Source organism: Pempheris klunzingeri, chromosome 13 (genome assembly GCF_042242105.1).
Source record: "Pempheris klunzingeri isolate RE-2024b chromosome 13, fPemKlu1.hap1, whole genome shotgun sequence".
Taxonomy (NCBI): Eukaryota; Metazoa; Chordata; class Actinopteri; order Acropomatiformes; family Pempheridae; genus Pempheris; species Pempheris klunzingeri.
In genome coordinates, this window is record NC_092024.1 from 24,476,435 (window position 1) to 24,497,182 (window position 20,748).

A 20,748-nucleotide genomic window follows, 5' to 3' on the forward strand; every position below is an offset into this window, starting at 1 on the left:
ACTGTTTGATTTCAGTGCACTGCCTCGACATGATTGACGGTCTGACGGCAGCTGTGATTGGCCGACGGGTGCTGCTGACAGACTGAATGCTTTTATTTGTTTTACACAGATTAAAATCATTCCAGTCAGCGCATGGCACTTTACCTTTTCTTTACTTTTTGACTTTTTGAGGCCGTCGTGTGGGATTTGTGTCATGGGCTGCAGAGCACACTGAAACATTCACTGAAACACACCTACACCTGCATTACTGCAGGAATACAGGGAGAAGTTACAGGACACTTTGAGTACGACAACACACACCTGACGGCCCAGAGCAGCACAGGAAGTCAAATGGCAATTTGAGAATCCACCCAGATTTCAAAATAAAAGCCTCCGTGCAGACTGTCAGTGGTATATTCCAGCAGCACATCAGTATTATTCTTCAGTATTATTATTCGGCGGTCGGACTGTTCTGCTCCTTCAGCTTCTTATAATCTTGCTCAAGTTTCTTCAACTTTTCCTGAATCTGTTTCGGCGTGTAGCTGCAGCACAACAAAGCAGGAAGTACATCCAAGAAACACATTTAAAGCAGCAGAAGAAGAAACACGGCCTGTTTGATCCCGTTAGAGTCACGTTTAAAGCAGCAGAAGAAGAAACGCGGCCTGTTCGATCCCGATAGAAACGCGTTTAAAGCAGCAGCAGAAGAAGAAACGCGGCCTGTTCGGTCCCGTTAGAAACACGTTTAAAGCAGCAGAAGAAGAAGAAACGCGGCCTGTTTGATCCCGTTAGAAACACATTTAAAGCAGCAGAAGAAGAAGAAACGCAGCCTGTTTGATCCCGTTAGAGACACATTTAAAGCAGAAGAAGAAGAAGAAACGCGGCCTGTTTGATCCCGTTAGAAACACATTTAAAGCAGCAGAAGAAGAAGAAACGCGGCCTGTTTGATCCCGTTAGAAACACATTTAAAGCAGCAGAAGAAGAAGAAACGCGGCCTGTTTGATCCCGTTAGAAACACATTTAAAGCAGCAGAAGAAGAAGAAACGCGGCCTGTTTGATCCCGTTAGAAACACATTTAAAGCAGCAGAAGAAGAAGAAACGCGGCCTGTTTGATCCCGTTAGAAACACATTTAAAGCAGCAGACGAAGAAGAAACGCAGCCTGTCTTCTAGCTACACACACAAACACACCTGAGACAAACAGCACCTGACAAGAGTCCAGCTGCTCTGCAGAAAACGACCCTGACAGTGTGACTCACTTGTGATCAGTAACTTTGATGACGTAGTAACGTGGTAAATGTCACATGTTTCTATCAGTGAACATATTATATCCTAATAAAACTAACGTCCTCCCTTCTGTCGCTGTGTGTGGTTGTTCCCCAGTGGAGTCCAGCAGTCCCAGCCTCCTGGCCCCCGATAACACTCTGGAGCGCTCCTTCTTCATCAGGATGAAGTCGACGCTCACAAAGAGAGGCGTGCACATCAAGTCTTCAGGGTACAAGGTGAGAGTCCGACCGTGGGGGGGGGGGGGGGGGGGGTCTCAGGTGAATCTGGAGCTGTTGTCAGAGCAACAGAGAATAAACAGGATTATTTTAGTTAGTCTGTGTTAGTTTGGCCAGGTGTGTGTGTGTGTGTGTGTGTGTGTGTGTGTGTGTGTGTGTGTGTGTGTGTCACCTCCTTGGAGACAGTTGAATATATTATCATTCACTGGCTTATAATCTTACTGTCTGTGATCCATATGGAAATCTGTAATCCTACCGTGGACAAATAGTTACTGTGTGTGTGTGTGTGTGTGTGTGTGTGTGTGTGTGTGTGTGTGTGTGTGAGACCTATGATGTCTACAACGTCTGCATTTTTTACTGTTTATAATATAATAATATATAATAATATATATAATATTTATAATTATTTTTCCTTTTTTTCTTGGATTCAAATTTTAGTTTGTTTCCATTAAATTATTATTTTCTTGATAATATATATTTATTATAGAGTGAAATAGAAATGAATGCATGTGTAGTGTAATATAATATAATTAGTGCATCATTAAATAGCCTGTTTTAAAGTTTATTTACAGCTTAAGTTTATAAATTAGTGATCATATATTTTATTTAACAAGTATTTAAAATGTAATGACACATTTTCACTCAGTGACACACACACACACACACACACACTGCCAACCTGAGTGTGTGTGTGTGTGTGTGTGTGTGTACAGCAGAGTATAAAGTATTCAAGCTGTAACTTTATCATCAAAGACAAAACATGAAAAATAAACATTGATTCATTGACTCTTTCATTCGTTCTTTGGTTCTTCAGGTGAACGTGTGACTAATCGATCCACTGAATCGATTTGGCGGCACAGTTTTTTTTGTTTTTGGATAAAACTGAGTGCAAATAATCAGGAAGTGCTTTTATTTTGTTATTTAAGTGAAATCAAAACGTCCTCAATCAATGAAGATGTTTAATTCTCATACAGTCGAGGTGTGTGTGTGTGTGTGTGTGTGTGTGTGTGTGTGTGTGTGTTATACCATGTTCCACCTGGCAGACTTAGATCACATGCAAATCACAGCGGAGACAGAGACGCACATAAATATTCATCCACACGCATGCATATATTACGACACACATTTGCACTCCACACACACACACACACACTCACACACACACACACACACACACACACACACAGCGTTACAGTTGGTAGTTTTAAAGCCGACATGTTGCAGCAGAGACCTGGAGGTGGAGGAGCTGATCCAGCCTCCTGGCAGCTCCCTCCTGTCCTCCGTCACTCAGTGCCGAGGTGCCCTTGAGCAAAGCACCTACACCTTCCTGTGAACAGCTCCAGCGCTCAGGTGTCTCTCCAGGTGTGTTTCTGTGTCCTCATCAGAGAGGAGAGGGTGGAGCAGGCACATTCACACAGTTACACTAATTATCACCGAACAAAATAAAACGTAATGAGGAAACATTAATAAACAAATAAACGTTTGGGACTTAAAGCACTAAAGATCATCATCATCATCTTCATCAGTACAGCAGGACTAGTAATGATACAGCATCTCGATGATCTATGAATAAATATGGTGATTTAAATAATAAAATATGATAAAAGTTTTTTAACGTAATGTAAAGCGTCTCCATAGCAACGGTCGATGAGGCTCTGGATTATGACGCCACATCCGCTAATTAAAAACAGACAGAAAAAACTTTGTTTCACAATGAAAGAGGAAATAATCCACGCTGACGGCCATCAGAGCCCACAGTGACTCAGGTGTCACACACCTTTTAAATGTCCCTTTGCAGCTTTCATCCTTTAATTTACCTCCAGAAGTCCCTCAGTGACAGAAACTGAACTTCCTGTTGCGGTCATGTGACCCAGTGAGCATTTTCCAACATGGTGGTCTGTCTGATTAACACCTGAGACACAACCAGCTGATTTTAAATAGTTTTTGATATTAAAAGGTGAGTTTTAAACAGTTTAACAGCTCTAATCCTGTCCTGGATTATATATTATATATATATTAACCTGTCCTGACTGGATTTTAGGGAAAAGGTGATATGAAACAGTCAGGGTAGAACCTCAGAATAAGTTCAGAAATGTGTTCCTTGTGGTCAATTTAGTTTGTTTTATATATATAAAGGAGAAAAGGGTTCTTCAGGGTTAACTGAGCTTTTATTTTATGTTGAAAAATGTTCAACATGGAGGAAAAGCGGAGCATCTTCGTCTCCATGGAAACTATCGAGCTGCTTCTGATATTAAAAACTCAAAGTCATCGCATTAACTGGTCGTAGTGTATTTTAGTGCCTAGCTTAGCTTAGCTTAGCTTAGCTTAGCTTAGCTTAGCACAAAGACTTGAAGCAGGGGGAAACTGCTAGCCTGGCCTGCTGCAGTTAGCCTGGCAGAATCTGGCAGCTTTGTTTCTCTGGCTGCTTTAAAACCTTTCTGTCTTCTCCAAATCTCATTATCGCCTCATGTTAAGAAAAAAGAAAAGTGACACTGCGTTTAAAAGACAGGCAAACACTTCCCCGGCGAGCGGCGGCAGCAGCAGCTGATTAACATTTTTTTGCAGATCCGTCGCGTCCGACAGACGTTTGAAGCTTCACAGGAGTTTAAAACTGTGGATAATTACACCCTTCACTCTGCCTGTCTGTCAGCTCCTCTGCTCTGTTTGTCTTCCTCAGTCACTTCATCCCTGGAGTCGGTCAGACACAGAACAGAAAACACAGAGAGACGTAAAACCCCCTCAAAGTTCTCCTCAGTTCACCTTCGCTTTTTTTATCCGTGTCGACCTCCGCCTCCAAACGCAACATGTGACTGAACGTATTAACTCTTTTTACCTGGAAATAAATATAGTTAAATTAGACTGTAGTGTAAAAGTTTTACACTGGTTTTATCGAACAAGCAACAAGGAAATAGACTCTAGAGATTAAAATACTCAAAACTATCTACTATAGTGTTTATTTTCAAAACCAGACAAATATTAGATATCAGAATGAATTAATACGAGGCACCAGCTTTAGATTCTACTATAATATACAAGTAAATATGGAATAAAAATGAATTATATCTTGAGGTGCATCATGTCTAACTGTTGACACCACAACAGAAATAAGAGTAAACGTTCCCTGATGAGTTCACGGTCGTCTACGCTCTCTTCAAACACACCAGATACATGTACATGATGTAACTATGGGATAGTGCCTGAAAAGGTGTCCATTACTTCCTGACAACGGACGCCTCATGGTGCATTATCTTACTCACACCTGCCAAAATAAAACACCATTAATTTATATTTTCAAGCATTTTGCAACTAAAATCTGAAGCAGGGGTGTCGTACATGCGGCCTGTGGGCCAAAACAGGCCCGCTGGAGGGTCCAATCCGGCCCACAGGACGACTTTACAAAGTATAAAAATGACAGAGACAAATTTCAGGTCGTTCTTAATGTTTTGTAAAAAGAGAGTTCATTAAATGTGAACATTTACTTGGACTTTTTTGCGCTAAAACAAAGGGAAACAGTTGGAGTTGTCGTTATTTAAAGGTTTTTATGCTGTGAGTTTACTGATCCGGCCCACTGGAGATCCAATTGCCCCTGAACTGAAATGAGTTTGACACAAGCCATATCTCAGTTTCACACCTGAGGGTCTGACTAATACCTGGAACAATCATTACAATCCCAGTAGGCTCAAAGATATGACGTGTGGAGATGTTTCTCTTTAGCTCAGCTGTTGCAGCCACAAAGCTAACGTTATGCTAGCAACACTGTTACTGCATATGGTTGGAAAACAGGAAGTATAGTTTAAATATAATTTGAGGAATATATATCACAGACACATGCAGCCTGAAGCCTGAGGCTGTGAGCTGAACGTGAGATCGCTCTGATTGTCAGTTACACTCACTGCTAGCTTGGTTAGTACATTTTCACTGTCCATGACACAGCAGCCAATCAGAATCAAGTATTCGCCACCTTTAAAGCATCTGGATTAGAAGAAGATCCAAGCAGGATCAAACTCTTCTCTAAACATGAACTGACGGTGCTGAAGTTTTCATATCATCTCTAACTCTCTAATCGCCCCTCTGACCTTCATCCACCTGTCTGTCTTTTCCCGCTCAGGTGATCCACGTCACGGGACGTCTGCGCATCAGGATGGCTCTGACGCACAGCCGCTCGGTACCCATCCAGATCATGGGCATGGTGGTGGTGGCTCACGCCCTCCCGCCGCCCACCATCAACGAGGTTCGCATCGACTGTCAAATGTTCGTCACGCGAGTCAACATGGACCTGAAGATCATCTACTGTGAGAACAGGTACGGGAGTCAGCAAACAAAGTCCCGTCTGCTCGGCAGCAACATATAAAATGTGCAGCTGTTAATTCAGAGCTCCTCTCGTGTGTTTGGGTGATTCCTTTCAGAGGAAACGGTTCTAAGCATCAGATCTTTTTGTGTGGAACATAAAACTGTGTTTCTGCATTCACGCTTCATACCTGCTGCTCACGGAGTTGTCGGAGCTTCTTATTCATGAGGACGTCTGACCCAATCCTCCCCGGTTTAACGGTGAAATATGTTGCTGATGGATCTGGCTCCTTCCTTCTGTCCAGATAAAGCAGATAGGCATCAGGATCTCGCTCAGGAGTTAACCGGCCGACCTGGAAGATTCATATCAGGCAAAAAGAAAAAAAAAAAAACCTAACATAAAAATGTTTTATAATAAAAAGAGAGGTGGAAAAAAATGATTGTAGACAGATTGCTTTTTTTGTGGGCAGAAAAAGGGACACAATGCGACGGGGGGGGGGTGATGATATTCAGTGCGGAGCGACAGAAAGCGTCTTCGTGGCGAACAGACAAGCGTCGCTCCCATTACAGCCCCATTTTGAGGATGAGTTTCTAAGAGAATGAGAAAATGGGAGGTAGTTTTTTTTTAGAACAGAGTGTGCTGTTATCTGCCTGCCAGACATTAGCCTCCCCCCACCCGTCCTCCATCACAACGATACCCTGGAAATTGTTCTGTCTATCCTGTGGCGAATTTGCTCAAATTAAACCTTTTAAAGCTGCCGTGTGTTACCTGTACAATAGACAGGTGGGCTTCACTCTCTGTCGCTGGCTTAGTAGCTTTTTTTTTTTTTGTTGCCTTTGAATCTTGAGTCTTTTTTTTTTTTTTTAATCGTCAAGAACCAGAACTGTACGAGCTCTATGTTTCACAGCTCGTCCAGCACAGAGACACGCTTAGCACTTTGAAATGTACACGTCAGCAAACAGAGGGTACAAAGTGTTTCCTTCTCCACAAAACCCTGAAGAAAGTTTTCCTGAAGTCTAATTTGGCCTTAAAACATCATTATGCAACTATTTCACCTTCAAATGAGACATAATCTGTTGATTCTTAGGTCCTTCTAATGTGTTTGCATGCTGTAATGCTCAAAAAAAGCATTATTCTCGTACTTCAGCTCGGTTTTAACATTTGAGCCGCCTGCTAAAGGACTGACGGAGGTCACGTGATCAACCGATTCAGTGATGACGCAATCAATCAATCAATCACTGTCTTTATTTGTCTTTTAACCCTTTATGACCCACCATAGAACAAGTCCGCCAGAGCACATCTTCACATCTTTACACGCTGTAGGGCCATTTTTTTGGAGCATTTTATAATTTACTGTACATCAGTACAACCCTTATATCCCACATTCAGCTTTATTTTTTACAATTATTCTATATATTTTAAGGCTGTAAAACCCCTCACCATACAGTTTAGACACTTTTCTCAGACAGGCATTAACATTTTCTCACATTTATCTCTTGTTTGACTTGTTTGTTTGTCTCGCAAACAGGCAGCACTTAAAAGTCACACTGCTAGCGATTGAACATTTATGTAAATTTGGCAAACCGAACGCATCCTGTACTGTACAGAGACACGGCACGGAGGAGATTGACTGACATTGGTCTACAGTCCCTTAGCCAATCAGGACACAGAACACAATGCGCGTTCATACACTGTAAAAAAAAAAGCATGTGAAACAGCGAGGCCATGAAAGGTGAACCGTGTTACAGCGAGGGACTACTGTATAATGTTTTTATTGTGTTTGCTTTATACTGGATTTCTGCAAACACATTAGTGGAAGGAAGCGGCGCTCTGGGACTCGTTGGATGTGAGATATGAAAGTGTGACTCCTCTGGTTTTACATGCAAAAAGAATTATTGCTCTGTCTTATTTGGCTGCAGTTCTATTGGCATTGAAACAGAGATACGCAAATGGGATCGAGGGCGCTGGAATAAAGGGTTAAAGGTGCATTCAGAGCATTAAAAGCGAGTCCACACACTGAGGTAAAAGTCTCTGAGTCTGATGGCTAAGAAGCTACTCAGCAGTCTTGTGGTCCTGGACCGAATGTTCCTGTAGCTTCTCCCCGATGGCAGGAGAGAAGAACAGGCAGTGAGAGGGGAAGGAGGAGATCGTCGGTGATGCAGCGCCACTTTATAGTCCAGAGGTTTTTAGAGGGAGTCATGCACCCCCGAATCTAAAGGAGCATCTCCACACAAAGATGGAGCAGGAGAGACGGAGAGAGGACGGCCTGTCCTCAAGAGTCTGAAACACCGGGGACAAATATTTATGCTGAAAGGACTTTAAAAAGTCCCGTCTGCATAAAATGTCCCTTTAAACACGCTGACTTTTGATAGACGGTGGAGCCTCTTTCATTCCCACCCAGCCTGCTGCTGCACTCTGAGCGAGGAAAAGTGCGTAACACTTAACAGCATCATCACGCTGCACCAGTTTGGGTCTGAAGAAGAAGAAGCTCAGTGCGGCGGAGCAAAGAGACACTTACAAAACAAATATAGTGTCCTTTTTTGGTATATTCTGTATTATAAATATCTCCATTTTATATTTTTCTGATGTCCTGATCATGCACCAATGCACCGAACCAAACTTACTTGGCAATAAAACCGGTTGTGATTGTGAAAAACAGAGGTGTGATTTGTGTTTACGACCGCGGAGCTCAAAGTGAATTGCACTCTGAAACTGTACGGACGCCAAGTTGCATAACATAAATACCAATTCTTGGAAATAAACGCCGGCTCTTGCATAATGTTGCTTTAAGCAGAAGCTGCTGACACACTGGAGAGCGACTGTGAGCGAACTGAGCTCACTCAGATTAAAGGGCATTTCTAAAAGACATCATCAGTCTGATGTTGATTTTGTTTGTTCAGCTGTTGTAAATACGGAGGTTATTTTATATTATAACTTTATTTATAAAGCACTTTACAAGAACCGAGTAAAGATAAACTGAAACAGATTCTGTCTTTCACTCAGTTACGTTCTTTTCTTTGTGTTTTAACGTTATTAAGTTAAATCTTTTGTGCTTCAGGATCAGCGACTACATGGACCTGACTCCGGTGGACATCGTGGGGAAGAGATGCTACCAGTTCATTCATGCTGAGGACGTGGAGGGAATCAGACAGAGTCACCTGGACTGTGAGTGCTGACACCACCTGCCTGCATGCTCCGCACCGATTGGTCGATCGAGTCAAACTATTGATCGTTACGGGTCGTTCTTGACATTGGAGGACGCGGTTCGTTCAACAATCCAATCAAAGTCTGATTATGTGCTGGTTCTGGAGCTCTTTTGGAGCTTTTCGACTGCGCTGGTGGTCAAAAGCTCCAGAAGAAGCAGCTAAATGGACCGTTACTTCAGTGTTGTCAAATTCAGCAAATGCATTTCAGTACAAATATTTCAAAGCTAATCACGTCGCCCTGCAGTCCGCAGTCTTTATTCCTAATTCCTGATTATTCCTGATTTTTTTTTTCATTTCAAAACATGTCACAGGACAATATAACAACATTTTGTCCTACAGAAGCAAAAGTAAGTAAGTAAAATCTAAAAACGATCTGGCACTGGACGGTTTAAAAGTTTAACGCCACAATAAAACAGGAAATACATTAAAAAAAAAAAAAACATGAACTAACTTGATGAGACCTAACGCTCATCTGTGGATGGGTTGAAAAAACACGTCAGTAACAGGGAAGATAAATACAAACAGTCAGCACGTCTCCACCTTCAGGGAGCTGCCGTGCGCATTTACGCACGAAGCGCAGCATCATTGATTATTTAACCCTTTCATGCACAGAGGTCACTGCAGTGTGCAGCTATTCAGAAGCTGTTTTCTTGTACATGCATGAGTTTTGATGGCGTAGAAGCTGCTGCATCATCTCATCCACTCAGAGTGAAGCCAAGATGGCCGACAGACAGACAGAAACACCAAGGTGCTCATTTCTTTCTGTTCAAACCTTCTAGAAAAAGAAAAATATGGGGACATCAAGTAACATCTAAGGAGTCCTGCAATTGCTAAATTTTCCAAGTATTGATTTTATATTGGGAAATGATGATTAATCACATGTCCACTGAAGTGTTCATCATGCATCAGGAGCTAGATTTCAACTACTGGACATGTAAATATATCTAAAAAAAGAAGAAGTTCAAATCTTGTTTTTCAGCCTAAAGATGAATAAAAACACTTGACTGAGGTAAGGATCAGAATTCGTGCATGAAAGGGTTAATCTGCAGTCCAGGCCAAACCCAAATGCAGCCAATCACACACACACACAGAGCACAGCTAGAACAAAAGACAGGCCATGGTTGCTTATATCAGGATCTGGGGTCACGGCCAACCAAGACCAAGTGAGACTCTGACGCCATCTGAGACTCTGCAGCACCTGTAAAGACACGATGTCGTCCGCCATTGTTGTTGTTGTTGTTGTGCACAAGCATTGCAGGGAAAGCGGAGGCGTTCACAGACGTACACAGTGATGGAATAATGTGGCTCTCTAGTCTGCGGAGAAGCAAACTGCTTCTTAAAACCCAGCAAACCATCACCAGAACTAGTTTCACACTGATGGAAACTTGGGGGTATTAGAGAATCCTTTCTCTGCTGTATCTCTGAAAAGTTTCCTCACAGCAGCTCTACAGTCTTATTACCCTGTCAGGAGGCATAATACACTCCGCTTCCCCGACACACACACACAGAGGCAGAGGTTCGGTGTCCCTGTTTAGTGGCTGTCTGGATGATTTGCGGCGTGCTGTTTGCTGCCGCAGTCAGATCTTTACTGTGCTGGTAAAAGCCGAGGAGGCGTTCAGAGCCGCGCGGCGTTTCACGGCGTGTCGGAGGCAGTGAAGGCGTCTGGGCGGAACGCCAAATAATAATAACAACCGCACAGCAAGGACAACACGCCTGATGGGAGTCAAACCTCAGACTGGTAGTCAGATTCTGTCAGACGTCGTCTCCTGCAGCTGATTACAGTCGGATACGTAGAGGTTTCTTTTTTTTTAAAGTTGTGAGTCGACTCTTTTGCTCTCAACCTCTTTAGCTGCATTCACTCAACAACATTTACGCTAAATTGCCTTTTTTTTTTAATGCAAATGTGACCACTGCTGCCAGAACACTTACTCCAGACTATTCAAGGCCTCCAGGTGTTTCCCTCACGTCTCGTTTCCAAAGATCTGACAGTCAGAGGCCTGTTCTCTGATACACACCTGCTTTTCAGCGTCGCTGTTATTTCTCACCTGTAAAAGTGTCAGACTGGAGCTTCACTTCACAGGATGCTTGTCTGCTAAGTGCTAAAGGTTTGTGTGTCTTTAAGTCTATCTATGTTCCCAGGGTCCTATGTTACCAGGGTTCTATGTTCCCATGGTTCTATGTTGCCAGGGTCCTATGTTCGTAGGGTCCTATGTTCCCAGGGTCCTATGTTCCCATGGTTCTATGTTGCCAGGGTCCTATGTTTGTAGGGTCCTATGTTCCCAGGGTTCTATGTTGCCAGGGTCCTATGTTTGTAGGGTCCTATGTTCCCAGGGTCCTATGTTCCCATGGTTCTATGTTGCCAGGGTCCTATGTTTGTAGGGTCCTATGTTCCCAGGGTCCTATGTTTGTAGGGTCCTATGTTCCCAGGGTCTTATGTTCCCAGGGTCCTATGTTTGTAGGGTCTTATGTTCCCAGAGTCTTATGTTCCCAGGGTCCTATTTTCCCATGGTCCAATGTTCCCATGGTCCTATGTTCCCAGGGTGCTATGTTTGTAGGGTCTTATGTTCCCATGGTCCTATGTTCCCATGGTCCTATGTTCCCATGGTCCTATGTTCCCATGGTCCTATGTTCCCAGGGTGCTATGTTCCCATGGTCCTATGTTTGTAGGGTCTTATGTTCCCATGGTCCTATGTTCCCATGGTCCTATGTTCCCATGGTCCTATGTTCCCAGGGTGCTATGTTCCCAGGGTTCTATGTTTGTAGGGTCCTATGTTTGTAGGGTCTTATGTTCCCAGGGTCCTATTTTCCCATGGTCCTATGTTCCCATGGTCTTATGTTCCCAGAGTCTTATGTTCCCATGGTCCTATGTTCCCAGGGTGCTATGTTCCCATGGTCCTATGTTCCCATGGTCCTATGTTCCCAGGTTCTTATGTTCCCAGGGTCCTATGTTCTCATGGTCCTATATTTTAAGGTTCTATGGCTCTATGTTCCTACCTCAGTATGAGCCGTGCGCCCACTCCACCATATTTTCCCATTTTATTGAGGGGACTTTTGTAAAAAGTGACCAAAACAGACTGATTTGTAAAGACTAGTAGAAGAAGAAGAATCAGAGTAAAATAATCACATAATGGTTATTTTTCTTGTGTATTAGTAAATATTTAAAATCATAAGACGAAGACGAAGATGAAGGTAAAGTCTCTCCAGAGTTTCCCTGACACCTGACAAAACTAAAACATGTCACACACCTCACCAGAAAAAAAAAAAAACAAAAAGCTCAAAGCTCCCTCAAACTTTTTCAATTACCTTCTCCAAAAGTTCCCGAGCTCTGAACATCCAGAGTGGCAATCAGGAAGTGACTCTACGGCGGCCCGGCGGGGTCAGACGGAACAAGGAGGGCGGGGAGGTTAGGATGTGTAAAACACGAAAAAAAAGGAAGTGAAATATGGAGGGAGATTATTCGTCTCTGTCTGCTGTGAGGACGGGAGGTCAGGGAGGCGAGCCGGCAGCCGGCGGTTTAAATGACTTGGTTTTAGTCGAGCGTAGTCTAATACAGCACCTCCAGTCACCTCGGCTGCTCATTTTATTCTTCCTCTTTCAAAATTAATTTCCTCTCTGAAAGGGGGGCTTTCAGAAATGGATGGCTACGGGGCGCTGGAGGTGCTCCGTGTCTTTTCTCTCTTCATCCTCCCCGTCAAACGGAGCGCAGTCAGATTGTTCTGAAATCTGCCTTTTTCTTCGGGGAGGTTTAATTCGGTGGTTTTGTGAAAAAGTGGCTGCTGATTGTGTGGAGGCTGATTTTCAGAGCGGCCGTCTAATGATTCTCGACTGTTTTAGCGAACGCGCTGAAGCTTTCTGTCTAATTGGATGGTGACAAACCTGGTTTGTGTTTCGTCGGTGATGGATTTTGTCTTTTTGCCTCCAGATCTGAGTGTTTTTCTTGATTTTTATGCACAATACAGGCTTTAATTCGAAGCATTTTCACTTCAAAACAAGGAGCCTCCAGTCAGGGAAACCATTTGTGGAGCCGCGACTCCTCAAGCGATCACACTTCCATCAAACTTGTTGTCGTTTTCCTGTTGCTGATGCCGATCGACGAATCGATTGGGCCATTTTTCATGCTCTTTAGTGGCACCGTTGATTGACTGACAGACCAGCAGCACAGCACAGGACATCCTGTCTGGAGTTTCAAAGTAAAACCATCAAAGGAGACGTGTTGCTTATGTAATACACAGTATTGAGAGTGAGAATCTTATATCTTTGTACTGATTTGGCAACGGTAGAAGTTCATCCTGCCGCCATACTGGTTTCATTTGTATAGATTCAGTATCTCCTGGAGGATCAAGAGCCCAGGTATTTTATTGGTTATTTGCACCTACTCAGCTATGTACATGCCGTATAAAGAGGAAGTTTGCATTGATGCTGATTTTGTGGCCGAACGGTTTAGTTGCAGGAGACTCTCTCAAGAAATTTGGCGTCAAGTAAAGTGTGAGACCAGCAGAGATTCACATAATTCATTCGTTAACATTGTTTTCTTTTGTTATTTTCAGTTTTTCGGTGGCGGTTCGGTTAGGTTTAGGCACCAAAACTACTTGGACAGCTTCAGGAAAAGATCGTAAATAACACAGCACAGAGAGCTGTTAAAGTTTAATGTTTTTAAATTATGATATCTGGGTGCAGCTTTTTATTATTTATCCAAAACTGTGGTTTATTTTTCAGGAAACGTTTCGGGAAATTTTCTTGCGGTTCAACTGCAAAGAGCTATTTCAGATTTTAGTGTCCCTTTAAAAAGTCTGTGCTCCTGAGGTTAGACCTGCCTGCAAACACCTTCTGCCTTATTTAATTTGGTTTGTCATGGACGGTGAAAACATCTGTACGTAGTTCCTGCTTCACGTCGAGCTTGTGTGTCCTACATGTTGTTGTAGATGTGAAACTGAACGACGGAGAGTCGGAGAGGAGACTAAACTCCATCATGTCCGACCTAAAACTGGAAACAACTTCTTGCGTTTGAAAAGTTCCCGACACGTTTCCTGAAAAAGCTCCAGTGATTGAAGAAGGCCAAATATTCAGAGAGATAAGAAATGTGTAACTAAACATCAGTTCTTCTGAGTGAAGAACAGCTGCAGACTTTCAGGTGAGAAAAAGACTTTTTGCAGTTTAGTTTTTTTTTTTTTTTTTTTTGTGCAGAACAGCAGCTGCTCGCAGGCTCTGATTTTTTTGTGGGATTTATTTCCACGTCTGCTCTCGGTTCCCCCGCTGCTGCAGGAGTCGGATAGTTAGGGAATCGATCAAGGTGTATTTTAGAGGGAAAGCCTGTTCTCTCAACAGGGATCTAAATTTTAAAAGGCTTCTTTTTAAGTGGAGGACGAGGCGTGATCCCTCTCTGTGAAAAGGCGTCACTCTCTAAGTCTCTATCATTACCTGCTGACAGCCGGTCTTAGCTCGGGTCAGATCTCAAAGTCAATCTGTCCTCGTTTCCACACAGAGAACAGAGAGGAAGAGAGAGAGGGAGAGAGATGGAGAGTGAACTTATCTTTTCACAAAGAAAGGGAGGGAACGGGAACGAGTGATTTGTAGGCTGAAAAAGAGGGAAAAGCAGAGAAATACTTGGCACAAGGGGCGAACAGAGAGATTTGTCTTTCCTCAAAGAAAGGGGGAGAAATGGGAACGAGTGATTTGCTGATAGAGGAAAGAAAGAACAGAGGACAAAATGCTCATTTTCTCAAGGAGAGACGGGTAAAGAGGAAGATGTTTCAGGGGCAGGGAGAATGAGAAAAGGGAAAGTATAAAAGAAGAAAATACCAATCTTTTCACCAGAGAGAGGGATCAGAGAATGTGCTGTAAGGAGGAAAAGGAAAGAGAAATAAGGTGCTGCTCTTTCTGAAAAGAAACAGACGTAAAAGGAGGAGATATAAGAGAGGAAATGTGAGAATGTAGTTATGGTTTTACAGAGACCAAATAAAGGAAGGCCAAAAAGAGAAGTAAGGCTCGTCTTCATTAGAAAACGGAGCAGAGATAGCCACGATCCTCAGGAGGACGCGAAGGGGGAGATGTCCTGCAGGGGAAATCGAAGGGAAAAGAGATTTACAGAAAAACAGGAGAGAGGACATGAAGTACTCATTATTTTTTCACAATAAAAGCAAAGGAATGTGTCACAGCCGTGGATTAATGGAGAAGCAACGAAGGCAACAAGCAGCTAAATGTCTGGTCGCGGCTGCAGGGGGTCAAACCAGGCCGCCGTCTGAGATCAATAACAAGAGGCTGTTTGAGGTGGGAGGTGTTTGTGTCCCATCACAGCCTCGATCTTTCCCTTAAAGTGGAAACAGAGTGCTTCTCCGCTTTAACTGTTCCTGATGAAGCAGATGAAGATGCTGGTGACAGAACAACAGAAGCACCAGTGTTTAGATTTGTCCTCTCTCACTTTCCCTCACAGGAAGATAAAGGCTCAGTTTACAGCATCATGCAGGTGCAGCTAAACCACTCAGATGGTGTCCTTTGTGCTTCATCGGTAAATAACACAACCTGCCTGCTTGTTATACAGCCAGATGTTGTACTCTCTCTGTATCGTGGCACTGAGATCAGGGTTTATCAGCAGAGCGGCTGAATATTTGAAGGCTCGTCTTAATAACACCAGTTGGAACCACGAGGGGAGGAAGAGTTGTGGACTTCAGGTTCAGACTAGACGGCTGCGCTGAGACCCAAAGGGAACTTTGCTAAGATTCAGGATCGTCGCCGATGAACGACACCGACTGAGCCTGAGCGCGATCACCAGTGCTGCCTTGGATACAAATGTCGAGTACGGTGGCTCATCGGGACCAAACAGGAGAATCTGTTTTTTTATTATAACTTTTATTCAGAACAGTGGGGTGTGACATCCAGATGTACACAAGGCAATAATCAGCAACATCCTTGTACAAATATAAATAAAAGTATTTTGTACAGTGGCCGGGAGGTGTAAAACAATTTTACAATACGAGAAACACTTTTACAAAGCTGGAGACAAATTTACATTTTAGAAAACATTTTTACAAATCAGTCCTGAGACAAACTTACATTTGAGAAAACAAATTTACAAGACGTGAAACACTTTTACAAACACCGAGACAAATTTACAAGTAACTTTTTCAACCAGAAAGGGAATGTACCGCGTTAATCGGCTCATATGTTCGCCACAAAACGGGCAAAAGACCGCTGGACTGCCGTCCATTGTGGGTCACCATGAACTCCTTATCACTTCTGGTTCTACTCGACAGTTGGTACATTCCCTTTCCGGTTGAAAAAGTTACTTGTAAATTTGTGTCTGTGTTTGTAAAAGTGTTTCACGTCTTGTAAATTTGTTTTCTCAAATGAAGATTTGTCTCAGGACTTGTAAATGTGTTATGGCAATGTCATTTTGTTTTCTGATTTGTAAAAATGTTTTCTAAAATGTAAATTTGTCTCCAGCTTTGTAAAAGTGTTTCTCGTACTGTTAAATTGTTTTGCACCTCCCGGCCACCGTACCTGACGGTGTACTTTATTTTCTCCAATTTAAGGAAGCCACTGGGAAAAGGACGGACTCTTGGGAGAGTTCCAATGTAACAGTATTGTACGTCGAGCTATAAGAGATGTAAATGCAATTATTTGTTTCTGCTTAGCATTTAGAGCATTTAGAACTGTTTCAGTAGGGACACCGAAGATGGCAGCATGAGAACATGGTTGCAGATCGAAGCCTAGCACTTTAACTAGACGTTTATCAGAGCGTCGCTTCGCTGCGTTGTTATCGACAGGTCAGCTGCAGGTGGTTTAAACTTTGCAGTGAGCAGGATTGGAACAAGAACAGTCAGGGCGCTAAACAGCAGCAGCGTTAGCTTAACGTTACTGATTTACCACAGAAGAAGCACCGAGCTGTCAGTCAAGAACTCATCAGCCAATAAGAGCGCACACACCTGAGAACAATATGGCTGCAAACGAGAGAGCTGCAGCTATAAGATCAGAGAGAAAGAAGAACTAAGAGAGGAGATAAAAGGACGTGATGACGTCTGAGATTATTCTTGTTGAATAATATTTGCAGAAATCTGATTCTGATTAGGAGAAGAAGCAGAAATGTATATAACTTGACTTTTAACAATAAAAACAAGAGGATGGTAAAATGAAATGGTGGACGATAGATACTCCAGAAAAGAAGAAGCTCTCAGGGACACACAGGAAACTGTAACAACTAAACAAGGAAATATTCACTTGTTTAGAGAGAGGAGGAGAGAGAAGAGGAGACAGAGACACCGAGAGAGAAATAAAAGACGGGAGGAGAGGACGACAGAAAAGAGAAAGAGGATGGATGTTTTGGGGAGAGGGAGAGAGAGAGAGAGAGAGAGACATTTTAATGCAATGGGACATAAAAGAGTGTGAGAGAGAGCGAGAGACGAGCACAGAAGTGAAAGCTCAGTGGATTTAAGCCTGCAGGCGTTTTAGCAGAGCTCGTCTCTCCGGACTAACACTGTCTTTAATGAATCCACACACACACACACACACACACACACACACTTTTTATCTGTCTGCAGACAAACACACACACACACACACACACACACACACACACACACACACACACACACACACACACACACACCTGTGAAACTATCCACACTGGTACATTACTAAAACACACACAAAAAAAATAAGCCTTTCGGGATGAGTGAGAAACATGGACAACCTCAGTGACATGAAAGACACACACACACACACACACACACACACACACACACACACACACACACACACACACACACACACACACACACACACACACACACACATTGGACTAAGTGACTGAAACGACTCCTGCTGACTTTTCTATGACATTTATACTATTTGAAAGTAAAGAAAAAGACAACAGGTGATGAAGAGAATTAAAGGGAAAACTACAGTATTTTAAAATCTGGCTCCTCTGTGTCCACATCCTGGTGTCTGAGTGACTGGTAGGTAGTAAAAGTGCTGGAACTGGTCCAGTAAATCAGATTGTGTGTGAAGTGTGTGACAGCATTATGGAAAGGATCCCTACAGAGAGAGACCTGGAAGATCCTTTTGGTTTAACCACAAACAGCACACACACCAGACTACATTCACAAAAACAGGGATTTTAGAGAACAGGACACAGGAGCTGCTGCTGCCTCCATCAGTCAGTGTGTTTGTGTTATTGTGTCACTTTGGTGTTTTAAAAGGTTAATTCAGATCCAACACAATATTTGTGTAACACACAATGACACAAACAAACAAACGATCAAGGCAACAGTGGACCAGCAACTCCCGTATTCTACAAGATAAAATTACTGTTTTTGTCAATGGAGTTTGGTGTGTGTGTGCAGAGAGCGATAGAATCAATATCAGCAAGATTCTCAGGTAGTTTCTTTATGTTATTGTGTGTCACATGATTATTGTGTTACATTCAAAAACACCAAAGTCACACAATAACACAAACAAACTAACCAACTGAGCCAGTGGTGGACCAGCAACTCCTGCGTTCTGTACGGTAAAATTATAGCTTTTGTCAGTGGAGTTTGGTGGTTTTGAAGGAAATCAGAAGAGCTCCAAAACTGGAAGCCTGAAAAACATTCGGCATGTGCTCTTAGTAGAATAAACTGGGCGCCATCTTGGCTGCCTCCATTCATCACCCAACACCGTGGCGTCTCCTTGAGATCGTCCCACATTGCTCCGTTTCTTTGACCGTGACTGTCGACACGTCCGATCAGGCAGGCGGAGCTAAAGGTCGATGAAGAGGAAGATAATGGAAGATATTAAATCTGATATCGTAACTCTAATATCTTGTTTAGAAATAGAGTCCTGCAGGGAGCCAGCAGGGGGCGACGGAGCAGAGACCTCCTCTGTTTTCTCAGTCAAACGGACAGAAAGGACGTTTGTGTAAATGACTGCACGTTAATGTGACAGACGGGGTAACGGTAATCTGAAAGGTGGACGAGACTAAAGAGGAAGTCCAGCAGCTTGAAAAGAAGGAAAGACGAGTGGATGGAGAGAGAGAACACAGAGGAGAAGGAGGGAGATACAGAAGGAAAGACAACGGCAGAAAAGTGTGACATTGACTGAAAGAGAAAAGAAGAGAGAGCGACAGAGGAAATAAAGAGAAAAAAGTGAGGTGGAGAGGCTTTAAAAGGGAATAGAGCTCCTTTAATCTATTGGTCTCTCTCCTGCAGCCTCGGGCGAGCCTCCAGCACACTCTCTCTCTCTTCCTCCCTCCCTCCCTCCCTCCCTCCCTCTCTCTCTCTCTCCCCCGCTCACTCTCCTCCCCTTCATTAGCGGCCAATCAGAGCGTGGGTGATATAATGGAGGAGTCAGAGGGGAGGGTTAACATAAACTTCACCTGCAAGACAGGAGAGAGACAAAGAGGACGGAGAGGGGGGAGAGGGGGGAGAGGGGGGAGGCAGATCTTAGACCTGAATCTGCTGTCAGAGACAAAATTCACTTTTATTGCATCTACTGTTTATTTTGCACGTTGAGTCTTGAACATGTAACAGCTACACGTCCAGATCTTGATGCTCAAACGACCACAGTCGGCTCGAAAACTTCAAATATTCAGCTTCTAATCTCGCTAACGAGTCTGCAGGCTTGTATTCTTCTCGGTGCAGCACACAGCCTCCTCTTCACGGCGGTCTACGACGATGATGGTGTTCAGTCACAACATCTGAAATGACCTCCTGAGGAGGATCAGCTGCTCTTCTTACGCCCTCGTTTTCAGAGACAGAGCTTTTAAAACTTCTCCTAAAATCCAGCGAGTGGAAACATAGCGACTCGTTTAGCAGCTGAAGAGGCAGATATTTCCTACAGGAGGAGGTGGAGACCAAAAACGGAGCTAAAACACAGAATAGAGAATCAGGCTGGAAACAAATTCTCATCGCTCTCTGCTGTAATCTTGATTTTAGCAACTAAGGCAACATTTATGGTGCTTCTCCATCACACAGTTTTACACACAACCACAACTGAGGACGTGGAGCGTTTGGTTTGTGTGGAGCAGAATATAAATAAATAAGAATAAAATAATAAAAATGGCGGGTTTGATATTTGTGAACGAGTCGCTCTCATGACTCATACAGTTATGTCACTTCCTGATTGGCCAATCAGTGGCCTGCAGTCTGGTGACGTCACATTTTCGGCTCGACTCAGCTCGCTTGGACCCCCGGCAGAGGAGGTACTGTAGTAGTACCTGGTGGAGAACCAGAAAGACCGAGTTGAGCAGGTGCTGGTAGAAAAGTGCCATTAGTTTCTCTTTTCTATCGCAGTTCAGAGTTTTTAGAATCACATCTCAGTTAATAGTCGCCGTGAGCAGCAGTGCAGCAACAGAAAGAAGAAGATGGAGTTGACGCTGAAGTATTTAGACATCAGAGAGCGACACAATAAAAAGTCCTAACAGTCTGAACCCGCCATCTTTTACTGGAGCGGCTCCGTCTGATCAGCTGCTCGCCGTGTGGTTTGATGACCAGCGTTACGCGGCGACCAGCGGACGGTCGCCTGCTGTGAGGACGCGGGGTCGCACATCCGAAACATGACGTAATTAAAGGGAGATTCCCACAGTTAGTGACGCAACCTGCTTCCCACAATCAGAATCAGCTGGCCGGTCAGTGTCGGTATTGATCACGTAGCTTTATGTTATGTTGGGTATTTATTGTGTTAGCGTGGCGAGCATCAGCTGAGTGTGTGTGTGTGTGTGTGTGTGTGTGTGTGTGTCTCCTCTTCCATCGGACATGCTGATACACTGAGCTGCTCTCTGAGGACCTGCAGTCATCTGAACAGGCA

General features: G+C 43.5%; 1 protein-coding gene across 1 annotated transcript in view; it reads left to right on the forward strand.

Moving 5' to 3' along the window:
• The window catches only part of LOC139212420 (neuronal PAS domain-containing protein 3), a 294,675-nt gene that overhangs the window by 264,942 nt on the left and 8,985 nt on the right, over nucleotides 1–20,748 (forward strand). Inside the window, exons 9-11 of the mRNA XM_070842965.1 lie at nucleotides 1,358–1,476; nucleotides 5,585–5,778; nucleotides 8,823–8,929. Of these exons, the coding sequence (XP_070699066.1) occupies nucleotides 1,358–1,476; nucleotides 5,585–5,778; nucleotides 8,823–8,929 (420 nt within the window). The remainder of the gene's footprint in view (nucleotides 1–1,357; nucleotides 1,477–5,584; nucleotides 5,779–8,822; nucleotides 8,930–20,748) is intronic.